Source organism: Euprymna scolopes, chromosome 10, assembly GCF_053919585.1.
Source record: "Euprymna scolopes isolate OS-2025 chromosome 10, ASM5391958v1, whole genome shotgun sequence".
Lineage (NCBI taxonomy): Eukaryota > Metazoa > Mollusca > Cephalopoda > Sepiida > Sepiolidae > Euprymna > Euprymna scolopes.
Genome location: NC_136491.1, coordinates 105648219 through 105664861, shown reverse-complemented (window position 1 = coordinate 105664861; position 16643 = coordinate 105648219). Strand labels below are relative to the sequence as shown.

General features: G+C 37.3%; 1 protein-coding gene across 2 annotated transcripts in view; it reads right to left on the bottom strand.

Moving 5' to 3' along the window:
* Positions 1-16643, bottom strand: part of LOC145286185 (receptor-type tyrosine-protein phosphatase epsilon-like) — a 181800-nt gene that overhangs the window by 137919 nt on the left and 27238 nt on the right. For both annotated transcript variants that reach the window (XM_080134974.1, XM_080134975.1), the window contains exons 3-4: positions 13945-14106; positions 8173-8310 (exon numbers count right to left, since the gene is read on the bottom strand). In XM_080134974.1, the coding sequence (XP_079991100.1) occupies positions 8173-8310; positions 13945-14106 (300 nt within the window). The remainder of the gene's footprint in view (positions 1-8172; positions 8311-13944; positions 14107-16643) is intronic.

Below are 16643 nucleotides of genomic sequence, written 5' to 3'. Positions count from 1 at the left end.
TATATTTAATAGACCCATTTTATTTATTCTCATATTCAATTGAACTTTAAACCTAAAATGGTCTTAAATCCGGGTACTAATATAACGATAATCTATAAACATTACTTGCCACTAATACGAAACTAAAACTAACCGTAACGTTTTTGCAACGTTGTTACAGCCATAATATAAACATAGAAAAAATATTTTAAAAAAATCTTTGTATAAAAATTAATTATTGGGAAATAAAGAAATAGCAAGATCTAATTTAAGAACCCAACGAATGGGATATATAAAAATGTTTTTTTTTTTTAAGTGGCTTAGGGTTCTCTGTAGAAACTTTCCATGACTCTGTTCTTAAATAAGGATATGAAAATCAGGCAATATACTAATATTTAAATGGGCTTTTCCGTAACCACAGCAAAGGTAAATGTTTCTCACATGCTTTTCCCATTAGGGATTTTACCCCTTTCTTCTTTGTCTTCAAAAAATGCTCCATTGCCAAAAGTGTGTTTATTCATGCCAAAAGTGTGTTTATTCATAAAGTCTGTAGAAAGGCTGGATTTTGAACATTTTCAAACGATATAATGCTTGAAATTGTCGAACTGGACATGGAAACAATTGTAACGTAAAATGAAATACACTTTTTGTTACCATCAACACCTTGTTTTGAAGTCTTGATTTTGCTTACACAGTATATATATATATATATATATATATATATATATATATATATATATATATATATATATATATGTTGTATTTTGTGTACAGAAAGTCGTTAGATGAGATAAGTCATTGGTACCGTCGGTTTCAAGCCCGATAATTAGGACCATTTTAGATATCCATATCAAGCTCTCTTCAGCCAATACTTATCTCTAAGAGATGAGTATTGGCTGAAGACAACATTGCAGCCAGCAAGAGCCACAAAAGCCAACAAACTGGAAGTCCAAGACTCGAGTTTTGCCCTCATTTGGGCTCATCAGTTAGACACATCCGAACTCAGGATTCGAAACCCAAGCCTCTTGCATGCGAGGCAAGTCCTCTACCAACTGAGCAAACGATTGTTGCCTGGCAGTGGAAATAATTATATATTCTCTGACACATTCTGAAAATACTTATTGCTCATTAGGATAGGCTTGTTGTGATGACATCCCTAGCGAGTATAAATTCCTACTAGTGAGACATCGATTTGGGTTAAGGCTGATTGCGATGATCACATCCCTTGTTCGAGATGAAGGTAGGTGTATTCCACTGTCGGATTTCCTTGCGGTTTGCTTGATCTATGATAGTTAATAAGACTTTCTTGTGTGCTGCGCATTTGCTCAGTTGGTAGAGTGCTTACAGTAGAAATTGGACAATATAGTAATGAAAATTCGGTAAATTTGATAACTTATATGGAATGGCTCATCAAGAACTTATTTATGTTAGACTTGAACACAACCATATTGTAGTCAGCCAGAAAGCAGGAAAATGGAAGACAATTTCACAGGCGTGCAGTTCTAAGAAAGAAGCTTTGTTCATGGAATCTACGTTTAGGTTTAGGCACAGATAAAGAGTGGGGGGAATTATTGATAGTGTTTACAGCTAGACGAGTGTTTCTTGTGAAAGTTTGGCGGGGGGGAACCATAGACTGAAGCTCAGTTGAACACCTTCCATGAAAATAACGATACATCAGAGACAAACTCGCAACATCTCTTCTGTGAGATAGAGGTTGCAAGGAAGAGAAAAGGACATCTCCTACAAGGCTACAAAGTCTATTTTGAACTCTATCAAGGCAGGACAAATCTTTTCTAGCAGCTCCTGCTCAGATGTGGCAACAGTATTCCATCCTTGGACGTACCTGGCTCTTATATAGATAGAGAATTGCATCAGCAGTGAGATATCTACCGGATCGATAGAAAGATCCCACCATTTTTCCAACGGCCTTAGCAACAGATTTGATGTACGTGTTCCATTTAAGATCAGGAGTAATGCTCAAGCCCAGAAGCTTGTCAAAACTTTAGGCCTCCTGAAGACGAGAGCCATTCATTTCAATTGATGCCAGATGTGGATCAGAATGTTGATGATGTAAAGAGAGCAGCTTGGTTTTAGATGCATTAAAAGTAACCAGGCACTCCTTTCCTCATTGTACTACGTGCTCAAGATCAGAGGAGAGAGAATCGGAGAGAACTTGGTCGTTTACTGTCTTAGATGTGCTACCATAAATGGTAGTGTCGTCAGCATAAATGTCTACAAATGATGTAAGGATGTGATTTGGAAGATCATTAATGTAGATCAGGAAGAGAGTTGGGCCCAGGATGGACCCCTGAGGGACACCGGCATTAATACTGTGAGCTTCTGATTTTTGCCCCTCAACTACTACTCTTATAAACCTATCAGAAAGAAATGATTTAATAATTGAGAAGACATTTCCAGCTATACCATAGCTAGAGATCTTATGAAGTAAACCTTTATGCCATACCCTATCAAAGGCCTTAGATATGTCAAGAGCAATTGCCCTAGAAAGGTTGCCTCCGTCGAGAGATTTGCTAATCCTATGAGATATAACTGTCAGCACATCTACTACAGATCTAGCAGAACGGAAACCATATTGAGTGTCACTAAGAAGGTTATTTTTGTTGAGATGGTTGATTACTTCTTGTATTTAACACAGATTCCAGCAACTTACTCATGACGCACAGGAGACTTATTGGCCTGTACTGAGAGGGGGATGAGCGATCACCTGAATTCTTAAATACAGAGCATACTGATGAAATTTTCCAGGGAGATGGGAAACTATTCTCCTTAAGACAACGTTTAAACAACTGAACAACTTACAACTGAATTTTACCAAGTACTTCATCTACTACGCCAAAATATATTTGATTATGTTGCTATGTGTATTAATATGTTCGCATAGCTACATCATGCAAAACATAGACAGTGGGGTGGGGGATGATGGTGACTTATCCATGCAGTCTAACAATCTGGGTGTACCAAGTTCGAATCCAGATATTTCTACAGAAACACTTTCGCTTAGGAATGTTGATAAACTACACATGGACTCTCGTGCAAGTACCCATTGTTTTTCTTAGAAAGAATTTTGACTAGAAAGATATCGGGGAAACAGATCTCAACAATAATCATCGGATTCATTCTAAATGAATGAATAATGCTCAGCAACAGCAGCTGACTTGAAGTATTATTATTCTTTTTACAACTAAAATTCAAGAATCGAAACAAAATTTTTATTTAATCCGGATAAACAGGTGGCGCAACAGGCAAAGATGTCAATTAACAATGAAGTAACAGTTTTCTGAAGATTGAAGATTCCATCTTTACTACAAGAGATATTACTAAGAATAATATATTAATTAATTAACACTTCTACATGGCTGACGGAATAAGAACACTCTACTTTTGTCGATTAAATAAAAGGCTGAGTTTGAAATTCTGTATAAATTACTGAGAGTGACATAAAAGGTTCAAAGTTCGAAAAGCTAAGGATGGGGCTTACATTAGCCAAAACGTTCTATGATTGATAAGAAAGATGAGAATGATAGTCCAAATAATCCAAACGTTAAACATCATCTAAAAAAAATAATCTGAGATATAAAATATATGTTTTGTTTATTTTTAGTTTTGTTTTATTTACATTCACTTGTCCTTTTGTTTATGCTAGTTATCTCTACAGTTTCTTACGTTTAACCTAGTTACCCCGTCGTCGTCGTCGTCGTCGTCGTCGTCGTCGTCGTCGTCGTCGTCGTCGTCGTGGTCGTCGTCATGCAAATGGAGGTATAAAGAAAAGTATACCACATGACCAAGTTCCGGCGGTAAGCAAATTATTTTCGAGTTCTGTATCTAAAACAGTGCTGTTGAGGAAACGTATTGGACATAACTAAGTTTCAGTGGCGAGCACATTGTTTCCAAGTTCAGTATTGGAAACGTTGCTGTTGAGGAAAATTATACCACATAACGAAGTTTTGGTGGTGAGCAACTTGTTCTCAAGTTCAGTGTTGCAAACAATGCTGGAAAAAATTACAACTTGATAAAAATCTAGTGACAAACAGGTTGTGGCGTTTAATACAATTTCACCTGAGGAACGACACTGCTCGATGTTATTGAATAAACGTATACTATGTAACAAAGTTTTAGTGATGCCACATTGTTTTAATCAATAAGATTATCATTCCCTCCATTTATTCCCCCTTCTTTTTTTTATTCCTTCATTTTTCTTTTACAATCATTATATCAAATAAGAAAAATTATTCCCCTTCGGAAAAAAAGCATTATAGCTTGGCAAACATAACCACAACATATAAATTCGATATAGTCACACTACTAGCCACTATCTTGTGTAGGTTTTACTCATATTTGCAGTTGCTTTCATCTGTTATCATAAATTTTATATTAATTCATTGAAGAGTCACATTCTAAACTAAGTATAGTTACGGCTGGTAGCACAATTTTTACACGCTAAATATTTTCTCCTTTCAAGCGTAACCGGGAACTTATCTAGATTAGTCACAGCGCCCTTCGTGCTTCGTTTTCATTCTAATATATTCAACATTATTTTCATTCGTCTTTAAAGCTTAAAATAAAGTTCACTCCCCGCACAACTTTTCGGCAATTTCATCGGCTGTTCAAATACGTTGATCAGAATAAAGGCATATCAGAATAAGGTATTCTAAGAGCGGTTAACAACAACTTCCACGTATTAAACAAGATGGCGTCATAAATCCAAACAACACAGATTCAGACGTTTTCTTCTTTTTATGCGATGCCTTGATTTCTAATACTTAATCTAATACAATCTTCAACAAAAGGTATATAGCGTTTAATTCCTTCTTTCATGCACTCTCCATCTATAATTACATTTTGTTGACATTCTTAGAGAGAGTGTTGGATTTTTTTTTGTACCAATAATGGTGCATCCCCCCTGTTTACATTTATTATTGTTTATCTGGGTCTTATATATGATTTTTTGTATTTTGTATCCATTATGATTTTTAGTTTCGTATATTTTCGGTTTGTACGAAACTCTCTTTAATTTGGAGAAAAGAGAAATGCTAGCTCTGTAATGACGTCACGAGATCAGCGCGTATTTCGTTCTCTTTTGAAATTCTGCTGTCGTGGAGAGTGAACGTTTTCATTGCCCGGCGCTGAAAATGGAATTTTGACGAGCCCTCCTTCAAAGAAGTAAACCCGGCAAGAAATTAATACCCGGTTGTGACGAGACAGGCTTCTGGAAACTACTTACGTGACTACGGTTCTGCACGTATTTATTTTACAAGGAGTGGAATTTAAAGAAAATACCTTTTACGTGACAAGGTATTATGGAATTTCCTATCCGGACAAGCGACGAGGTCTTGCTCCTGTAATACATGTGTGTCTACGGTTTTCATGTAAGGAAGAAAAATTCTAAAAGAACTTTAAACAAAAAAAAAAGAAAAAAAAAGGCACGTGCCTGAAGGCTTTCAATTGTGAGTACGCTCCTAAAATTAATTTCATATGCGAGTGTGATTAGGAGATACTACTATTTTGTATATTCTTGTTGTATTCGTTAATGGATACACACAACTTCTTTATAAGAACCAGTAGTGTTGTTATTTTTTCATTACATGTTACTTTTTTCATATGTTACGTTGGCGTTTAAGTTTAATGCCCGCAAAGGGAAATTTGCAACTTATTGTAAATAAGGTTTCTTCTTCATTTCAAATCAAGACATTTCTATTTCATTCTTTACCCCCTCCCCACTTTTGTTTCATGCTTTTTTTTCAGCCTAGTTACTTTAGCGTCGAATTTATCTGGAAGCAAGATAAATTCCGACAAGAGAGAGAGAGAGAGAGAGAGAGAGAGAGAGAGACAGACAGACAGACAGACAGACAGACAGAGGGGGGTACTTTTTTCCATTTTTATTTATTGCAGTGGTAACGGGGAAGGCGCATTGATGATTAAAGTTATGAACGTTGACAAACCGGAACTTAATGAAACGAGATAAATAACAAAATAAAACATGGTTTCCCTTCTTTCTAAATTAATAACAAAACGCTAAAATACTACATTTGATTCTTTGCACATATTTGCAACACTCATTTTTAAGATTTAATTTTTATAAGCGTACATTATCAACAATCAACAAGAAATCAACAAATGAACAGAACATGCAACGAATGCTGCAAAAAATATTTCCGTTTATTTAGTTTGTTCAAACATTTTCAAGTTTTTTTCCTCACATACACACACCCACATGTACGCACGCACATACGCACACATACGCACGTATATACACATCCACGTACATACACATGCACGCTCGCGCGCGCAAACATGCACACATTGGCGACGTCACTTCCTTTTAAGTTAAATCGAGACATGCGCAGTCAGAACACTGACCCCGGTATAAAAGTCAACAACAACGTTCAACTTCCTCTTTCTTCCCTTTTGCCTTGGTTCGTCAACCAGACAAGTTCGCGTCCACAGCTTGTGGTCTGAATACACTTCTACGTGGCCGACTGCTACCATGCACACACCGCTTTACTGAGGTCTACCCTCTCTCTCTTTCTTTTTCTACATGCTGGACTGCCATTTCTTTTTCCCCTACTTTATTCCTCTTTTTCCACGCGCGTAGTCGTCAACGACTGAACTGAACACGTATTCCACCTAAACCATTTATTTTCAACAGAAAATAAACGACATGTTTATTTTATTCAGCAATTGAGTTTTTTTCCCCTTCCTTCCATTCATTTCATTATTTTCTTTTGTAGCGAGTTAGGATTATTATATCCTGGTCCGCAACAAGTTTCGTTTGTAGCTTTCAATAATTTCAGCATTTTTAATAAATTGCTGTTTCCAATTCCGGTTCAGTAGTTTCACGTTTTTCTTTTTGCAGTGCTTTCATCTGTTGTTATTCCCGAATAAAACATTAATCATCTTTGCCTGTTGTTTTCATACCGGGTTTTCATTTCTTAACGATCACTCCTATAAAAAAACAAAACAAAAAACAAAAAAAACAAAACAAAACAAAAACAAAACAAAAAAACAAACAAACAAACAAACAAACAACAAAAAAACAAAAAACAAAACAACGCATCAAATACCTCAATCTAGACGGATTACTCTTTCATTGAAAAACGCTATAACCATCGTTTTAGGCTTGCTTAACGCACTTTCGAAGATTTTCTTTTATTGCCAGGGCCTCATTTAACGACTGCTTCATAAAAACAAAACACATAAACCTCTGTCTAGAAGGATTTCGGCTTCATCGAAAACCATCAGAACCGTGGTTTTAGGTTTGCTTAACATGCTTTCTAAGATTTCTTTTAATTACCGGAACTTAACTATCACTTCATAAAAACAAAATAAATAAAGCTCAGTCTAGAAGACTTTCTCCTTTACCACCACCAGAACCGTTGTTTTAAGCTTGCTTAATTTCAAAGATTTCTTTTTTTTTTTTTCCAGGGCTTCATTTCGATTTCTTAACACCCACTTCGTAAAAACTAAACAACAATAACTCAGTCTACAAGGATCTCTACTTCCTTGAAAACACACACACACACACACACACACACACACACACACACACACACACACACACACACACACACACAAGAACCGTGTTTTTTTGGTTTATTTAGTGTGCTTTCTAAAATTTCTTTTTATTATCGGGGTCCCGTTTCTTAACTTAATGACCACTTCGTAAAACATAACAAGAATACCTCAGTCTATAAAGGTTTTTCCTTAACGTGGGAACCAATGGTTTTAGGATTAATTTTCGGGCTTTCATACATTTCTTTTTATTAACAGAGCTTTATTGCTTAACTTATTGAACACTTAATAAAATAAAACAAAAAGAAAACGAAATTACCTCAGTCTATAAGGATTTTTTCTTCATTGCAAAAACACCAGAAGCAATGGTTTCAGGATTGATGAAAATATGTTTTCTTAAATATTCTTTAATTACCGCTTTGCTCAGTCTACTATAATGTGCTAGATAATTATAGTTTAGTTTGTTTTAGATGGAGTGGGTTCTTCCAACGAATCTGTTATGGCTTTGTGCCATCTTTCCACGGGGCAATGCTGATACACGGTCCCTTTTAGTGATACTTAAAACACTATGCATCACCATATAATTAATTCTGCCTATCTAAAATATAATTTGAAAATTCATTTCAGAATTCTTGACTAAGAAGCATTCTCTGCAATACTCACCTTTGTTGCAGTATAGTCCAGTCCAACCTGGGCTGCAGCTGCTAATGCAGTGACCTGTATGAAGTCCGCAAACTTCCGAAGCATTTTTGCAATGGCATTGTTCTGTGCAACTTTTATCATAAAGACCAGGAGGACAATCTATATAATAAATTAATTAATAAACAGAAAAAAAGCACAAAAATAAACATGCAGGATAAACAAAGACACTATAAATTCAATTAGACCTTTTAGGCCATTAAAAACGAGCAAAAGTTTTAGACTGTTGACTTAAGAATGGGTGTTTATACTAACTTGATGGTTGAATATAGTTAAATTTGTGTTGTTTACATCGAATACTATCAAGTCTTCTTAATCCCTACTAATCCTTAACTGTGCATCAAACGAATACCATTGTTAGTTTTAACTAAACAAAAAATACATGAATAAACACAATTGTCCAATTACGTTTACACATTTATTATACACTGACAAACATTTAAACAACAATAAAACACAATACAATAGCGACAGTTCGATAAGACTCACCGACTGGTGGAAAAAGTTCTCAGAGCTCACCTCGTGGTGGAACGAAGGTTCTCCTCTTCTTGAGAGGGAAAAGGCAACACGTCTGCCCGTGACCAAAGGAAAAAACCAACCAGCCTTAGAGCAGGGGCAGATTACTCCTCCCCAGTGTCCTCTAATTTTTAGTCCCCTACACCATAATACTTAGTTGCATTTTATCATAACAAAGGTCCATACAAAATGTCAGCTGGATCTAGAGTAAATATGCATTAATTAATATATACAGCATAATCACGTTGACACACTGGTTCTCGCCAGATCACCGAAGTTAAGTAACGTTGAGCCTGGCCAGTACCAGATGGGTAACCATTCGGGAATGCGAGGTGCTGTATTTACTGTGAGGTAAAAATACCAGATTGAGAAACTGGCACAGTTTATCCTTCTCTTGAGGGTAGATGGGCCTCTCTTAAGCCGTGGTAGGCAACCCATCTAGTGATGGCGTCACGATAAAAGTACTCTTGATAGTCCAGGCCATTAGAAAAAAACGTGAAAGATTCCGCGGAATTTGTTCATGTTTCACCTGAACCCACTGTCACTGGATGAAACATTTTTTTTTTCTTTTCTTTAAACGGGCATTATGATAACGACTCTAATAATTAAATTTCACTTTCAAAATATCACTTCTGGCACGATTCTCTTTTTGTATAAGAGTTAAGACTTTATTATTATATAATAGGAACTTTATGTGTGTGCGTGCGTGCGTGTGTTCGTTCCCTATGGACTCCTAAACGGGTGGGTCCATTTTTATGAAATTTCACACAAATGTATTTTATGTTTGCTCTCCCAAAGACACATCTCTTTACTTTACAGTTAGAGACTCCTTAAATATGCCATTAAGAAATCCAGGAAAACATACCCCCTGGAGATCCCGAGAGAGAGAGAGAGAGAGAGAGAGAGAGAGAGAGAGAGAGAGAGGATGATATCTCCACTAGGAGAGATAATAATGATACAACCTCTGCAAATGCCCACTCGACTTCTGATACTACTTACTATTGCGGAAAAATATGCAAGAATCTTCATGGCCTAAGAATACACCAGGCAAAAATGAAATGTACAGCAAAGATAAAGAACACATCTAATACTCAGTGAGATGGAAGTGGAGCAGGTCTCGGTAACAAACCATAGCACCCAGAATCACTTAGTGTCAACTCAGAATTTGTCGCGCAAAGTAACTTTCCACAAGATAAAATGACCTCCAGTAAACACAAAAGATTGGTACGAATTTGATGAAGACATATAACATATTTGAAGCAACATCTGCAGGCAATATAGACTGACAACTCCAAATCGTGAGTAAATAAATTATCAGCTATGCGTCAGAGAGATTTGGTAAAAAGAGAACCCCACAAATAAAGTATACACTCGGGACAGGCGGGATGAAGAGATAAAACATGTAAGAAAGGAATTAAGATCTTTACAGAAACTTCCAGCCCAGAGGAACGCCTGGCCATTTCTGAATTGTGCAACATTTAAAGACAAAAACTAATAAAAATGCATCGAGCAGAAGGATACCGTCGTCGGAGAAAGGATCAGGCTATGAAGAGAACCTTGTTTATTTCCAACCTATTTGGCTTTGGAAAAAACCTGCTGGAAGGACAAGAGAAGCAATAGTCTGGCTTGCACAAAAGAGAAGATGGATACTATCTTGAAGAGCTTTTTTGATGATCCAAGTAGGGATGAGGAATGATCACCTTATTTATCCCAATCCTCCCGAAATTGTTTTCAATTCCAGGACTCCAACCTTGCACAAAGTGAAACAGATTGTAATAGCTGCTTGAACTGCTTTGTCTCCAGGGCCGAATAACGTGCACTACTCTGTTTACAAAGTAATATGCCAGAGATGGAAACTACCAAACCAATGAAGATATGCAAAGGGAGTTTAGATACTTTGACCCAGAAAGGTAGAATTGTGTTGAACACATTTGGGTCTTATCTTAACTTATAAGGGATGCTAGAAAAAAGGGAGACCTTGTAATCGTTTGGTTGAACCTGGCTAACGCCTACGATTCAATCCCACATAAACTCATTGAAGAAACCTTAATTAGGCATTTTGTACCAAGTAGAACATGGGAACTCACCATGGATTATTATAATCAATTTCACTTAAGAGTTTCATCAGACCTTGTAACATCAGACTGGCAGACTCTCTTTCAGCTACACTGTTTGTTCTCGCAATAAATATGCTCATAGAGTTTATTAAAGTAGTAAGCCATAGCTGCATGTTCATTGTTCGCCAACCATCTTCAAGCCACGAAGTCTACAAAATAGACTTTGTGGCTTAGTGGGAAATGCTCTTTTCTCTTCCCTGCAGCCTCTCTCCCACAGAAGAGATGTTGCAAGCCTGTCTTTGTTTTATCGTTATTTCTATGGCAAGTGCTCGTCTGACCTCCAATCTCTGGTCCCCCCTCGCCAATCTTTCGTGAAAAGCACCCGTCTAGCTGAAACTACTGTCATTAATTTTCCCCACTCTGTATCTGTGCCTAAATCCAAACGTAGATTCCATAAGCAGAGCTTCTTTCTTAGAAGTGCACGACCGTGGAACTCTATTCCGTTTGTCTGTTTCCCACCTGACTACAACTTGGACGTCTTCAAGTCCAACATAAACAAACTCCTGACAAACCGCCCCCTTAAGTAAGACTCTCTATCAAATCTCCATACTAATGATTACTACGATACTATCCCATTGATTACTGTACATGCAATAACCCTTATCCTTGAGTGGCTTCCGGGCCTTGATGTGGTGATCTCCATGTAAAAAAAAAAACATCTAGCCAGGCTTACATGGACGATCTCATGGCCACTACGCACTCTGTAAAAGGATGCAAATGGATAGTGCTGGGTTTAGAGAGACAAATGGAGTGGGTAAAAATAACCAGAAGATTCGTGGTGATAAAAAGGAAGTGTTAGAAAACATGTATTTACAATAGAAGGAAAGACTATTTCGACTTTGGATGATAATCCAGTAAAAAGCTTAAGGAAGTCCTTCTACATTACCCTGAAAGACACGGTAGCCACTGAAACCACACGCAGCAATTTTTATACATGGCTTGCAAAAATAAACAAGTCAGGATTGCCAGAACATTTTAAAGGTTGGCTATATCACTATTGCATGCATCTGTGAATATTATGGCTCTTCCAAACTTATAGCGTTCCCCTCTCGACTGTGGAGACGGAAGAGAAAAGCAAGTGGCTCCTCCAAACTTATAGCGTTCCCCTCTCGACCGTGGAGACATCGAAGAGAAAAGCAAGTGGTCTCCTACCGGAAATGGTTAGGAGTACCCTGAACTGTAAGCAGTGCAGCTCTATATGGTATATTCAGCGCTATCCAACAACCTTTCAGGAGGTTGGTGAAGGAGTATATATGACAGGTGCTTTTTTCGATCGTACATTGTCCCGTCACAAGGTGGCCCATAATCGTCTTCACCGCATCATATTCCATGGTGAGGCGCTTCGCCTCTCGATCCAATCATCTGCTCTCCTGTGTAGTCTCTGGGTTCATTAATCCCTCTGCTGGTCCAGTCAGCTTGGTGCAAATGAAAAGTCCTCACCACAAAAAAACAGAACTCCGTTTTATAGACAATAACTATTGATCATTTGCATCAGTTTACAACCGATACTAACTTGAGGTGACTCACTACAAGCAGTGAACGATGCCTGACCAGACAAGTAAAGTCACAGATCCCCCATTAACACAGGCTAGTTAACATCATAACATCAGGCCCTTAGGGGCTTCCAGGTTGGGAGCGCTTGGCCAGCCTAACTGTTCATACTATTCATTTTCAATTCTCTCATACTATTCTTCATTCAACTGATAATATATTCAGCTCATTCACATTTATTCTCGAGTGGCTTTTAGACTTGATATGTGATGCATAAAAAACAATAAGTATCAGGTTAACAAGAAAGTTCTTGTAGTTTTTAACTTTTAAATTCAGATGAACATATCTTGGTTCAAACAAAATTTTCTTGATCAAAATAAGCACCATCAGAATCAACATACTTTTGCCAATGCAAAACGAATGTATTCATGCCAGTAACGTAAAAATCTTGCATTCTGGCGGTGATGAAGTCGCTGAAGGCGTTTTTGATATCGCTTAGGCTTTTAAAGAATTTTTCATGCAGCAAGTTGTTGAGATGCTTGAAAAAGTGATAGTCTGTAGGTGAGAGGTCTGGAGAGTATGGCAGATGAGGTAGAATTTTATAGCCCAATTCGTTCAACTTTTGCAGGTTTGGGTTAGCAACATGTGATCGGTCATTGTCGTGGAGGAAAATTGGGCCTTTTCTGTTGACTAATACTGGGTGTTGTTGTTGAAGTTTCTGCTGCATTCCATCCATTTGTTGACGGTACTTCCCCGCCGTAATGGTTTCGCCTGCATTCAAAAAACTGTAATGGATGAGATTGGTCGCAAACCACCAAACAGTCAGCATGGCATTCTTTTGATGCAACTTTGGCTTCGGGAAGTGTCATAGAGCGTCTGACCACTAAGTGTCTAACCACTGAGCTGAGCGTCGTCAGTTGTTGTAAAAAAAAACACTTTTCATTACAAGTCACAACCCGATCGATAAACGGGTCGTTCTTGTTGTGTAAAAGAAGGGAAGATGACACTTCATAACGGTGTTTCTTTTGCTTGTCGTTCAATTTGTAAAGCACGCATGTATCAAGTTTTTTTGTCTTTTCAAATTTCTCTCAAGTGGTTGGAAATCATTGTATACGTTACATCTAATTTAGAAGCAAGTTCTTGAACAGTTGTGCATGGATTGGCTTCAAGTAAAGCTCTTAATTGATCGTTGTCAATATCCGATGTCCAATCACTATGTTCATCATCTTCAAGTCTCTTGTTGCCGCCTTGAAATTTCTTAAACCAACATTGTGCTGTGCGTTCAGTAGTCGTTTCTGGGGCAAACGCTTCGCCGACATTGCGAGTCCTTTTAACAACTTTGCAGCCTAGCTTGAATCGAAATAGAAAAATTGTGCAGATTTGCTTTTTTTCCATCTTATATTCAATGTTCTGAAAAGAAGGCATAATTGTTTTAAAACGATTGTAATTTAAACAATTAGAGCGAAAAACACTCTTTAAAATGATATATAAAGTAAAGGTATTACAATGAAAATTTATTTGAAAATACATAATTTGAAATCAAAATCAAAATTTCAAAAGAACTTTCTTTTAGAATGTTTTTTATTAAGTATATATTGATCATTTTACTTACCACAATTATTCAAACTGCACTTGCCATAGTTATTGGCAGTATAGCACCATAAGTAAGGATACCCATATGACCGGCAATAGTCTTTACAAACTTGTGATTCCTTGGTCACCGATTTTGTTCCTTGATATCTGTCCATGTATCCATTATAATAACAGTCGCTTGCTTTTACAGAACAAAAAAAAAAAAAAAAAAAAAAAGAAAACAAAGATTAATCCTCATAGACACTGGACTTCTTTTCGACCGACAATATGGAATTAGACAAGCTCGTTCTACTGCAGACATCCTAATTGTAATTTCCGACCGTATACATTATCCACAGGATAAGACACGGTTTGGCATGAAGGTTTTTTTTCATGAAAATTAAATCATATGGTCTTACTGGAAGAATCTTAACATAATCAAACCCTTCTCTGACAAGAGAAAAATCAGCATTGTCCTTGTACGCCAAAACAACATGACATAAATACGGGTGTGCCACAAAGGTCGATTTGGACCTTTGCTATCCCTAATATTCATAAACGACCTCCCTGATAAAATTGTCTCCGAGATGGATATATTTGCTGATGACACCACGCTCTATAACAGACACGAGGGGAAAACCAATAAACACATATTCAAGGCAATAGTGGAAACCTCCAATCTATAGTGGAATTAGGCTGTAAATTGATAATAACACTCACTGCTGCTAAGACTAAACTTCTTTCTCTTAAGAATTACAAGAAACCTTCTCAGCAACTTATTGCCATGACTAATATTACACTACTCGAAAGCTCTTTGTTTAAACACTTACAGATAACATTGATTGGAACAAATACATTAAGAATGTTGCCAGGGTTGCTGCAAAGATGAGCTCTCTCTATCATACTTGAAAATTTCTCACACCTGAGAGTATCCTATATCTCTACAAGGCCACCGTTCACCCATGCATGGAGTATTACTGCCACATTTGAACTGATGCATCCGTCACTAGTTCCTTGTTCTTAGACGGAGTCCAAAAAAGAGTCTCAAATCTAATAGTCCGCACACTATCAACCAAATTCCAACCTCTGTTCCATCGCTGAAATGTTGTATCCCTGTGTCTTACAAATATTTTAATGGAATATGCCCCGACGAATGGGAAGCACTTTTACCCCCTTCAATGTTAAATACCTTCGACTAATCCAACAAGCAGAATAATCTCACTACTACACTGTAGAGATTTTTAAATGCTAAAAATCTATCTATTCTATTAGTTTCTTTCCTTAAACTCCTAGACTTTGGAATTCCCTCCCAAGTACCTGCTTCCCTGACTGATGTCCAAGTGTAGTGTGAACAGACATCTCGCTGATCAACTCCTTAAATCCTTAATCCCTGTAAAAATGGTCCCAAATAGTAACCCTTTACATCCAAGTGGTGATGTGATTTGTTTAGAGTTTTGAATAAAACAGTAAAAGAATCCATTAGAAAGACAACATAATAAAAACGAAAAACATCTAATAATAATTGTTTGCACAAGAGAGAAACTTCAGAAAAAGGAAGCAGAAACACTTGAGAATATTCTAGCTTCACATAATCCAGAGTTATGCCCCTTGAAACAAAGGACAAGTCTCAAAATATTGTTCAAACATCTGACCCTGATCTGGATCTACTGAGGTTACGAGATCTGAGAATAGGACTACATTTTTTTCTCTTCTGTTTGCTCTTTATCGAACACAACGGATATAATAGATGTGAGTATTTGGCAGCATGACACCATGTATGCATGTTAGTTTATCTTGTTCGTGTTAGTGTGTGTAAAGCTTTGAGTAGCAATTTGTTTTTATTCCCCTTATTCTCGCTGGTGTGTAAGAATATGTATGCAAGATAAAGAAGTTTTGTATGTTAGTCGTCAACTACGGACAAAGATATGGGGGAGGGAGTGTTGAGCGTACGTTTCTGGTGTTCCTGTTCGAGGTACGGACGGTAAGTGTCATCCACCCTCTCTCTCTTTCTTTCTCTATCTCTCTATCTCTAACTTTTAGCTGTTTGTTTTATACGAGTTTCTAAGCTCGCATCAGATTATTACTTTGACATAGATTTTTGGGGTTTGAAAGGATTTTCATTTAGTGAAAATACTTTGAGTTAACACGTTCCTGTGAAAACTTATTTGCTTTTGGGAGTGACAAAGAGAATCCAAACGAAGCAGAGACAGACATATACACGGACTTGGAGTCTATATTCGAAACTGCCTCCCTTAACTAGAGAAACAAAACAAATCAGACAACCAGGCTTTTATGTGCTTTAGAATTAATATGCAACATAACATTAGCTACTTATGTTTTCTCTAATGCTCTCCATCGGCCCAGGACTGTACGCTAATAAACCAAGTCTCCCTCGATACTAGCACAAAAGTACATGTATTTGGTGACTTTAATGTCCACCAAAGTAATTGTGTTAGAGAATGGATCAAGAGAGAGAGAGAGAGGGAGGTGAGTAAATTATATTGTAGACACGTTGACCAGAAGTGAGGGTCAGCTGATTGGATTGCGTGTGAGTCATGTGATCAGGTTAGCTGAATCGAGGAGATTGGGTTTTGACATAGAAGGCGACGGACGGCTTAACAGTCGTCTCCTCCCCTTCACTGGCGGGGGAATGATGACGTGTGTGGAAATGAGACCAGGAAGAAACCATGCAAGCCAGAGATTCACTTTCCATGCTTCTGTGAGACATCTGAAAAATGA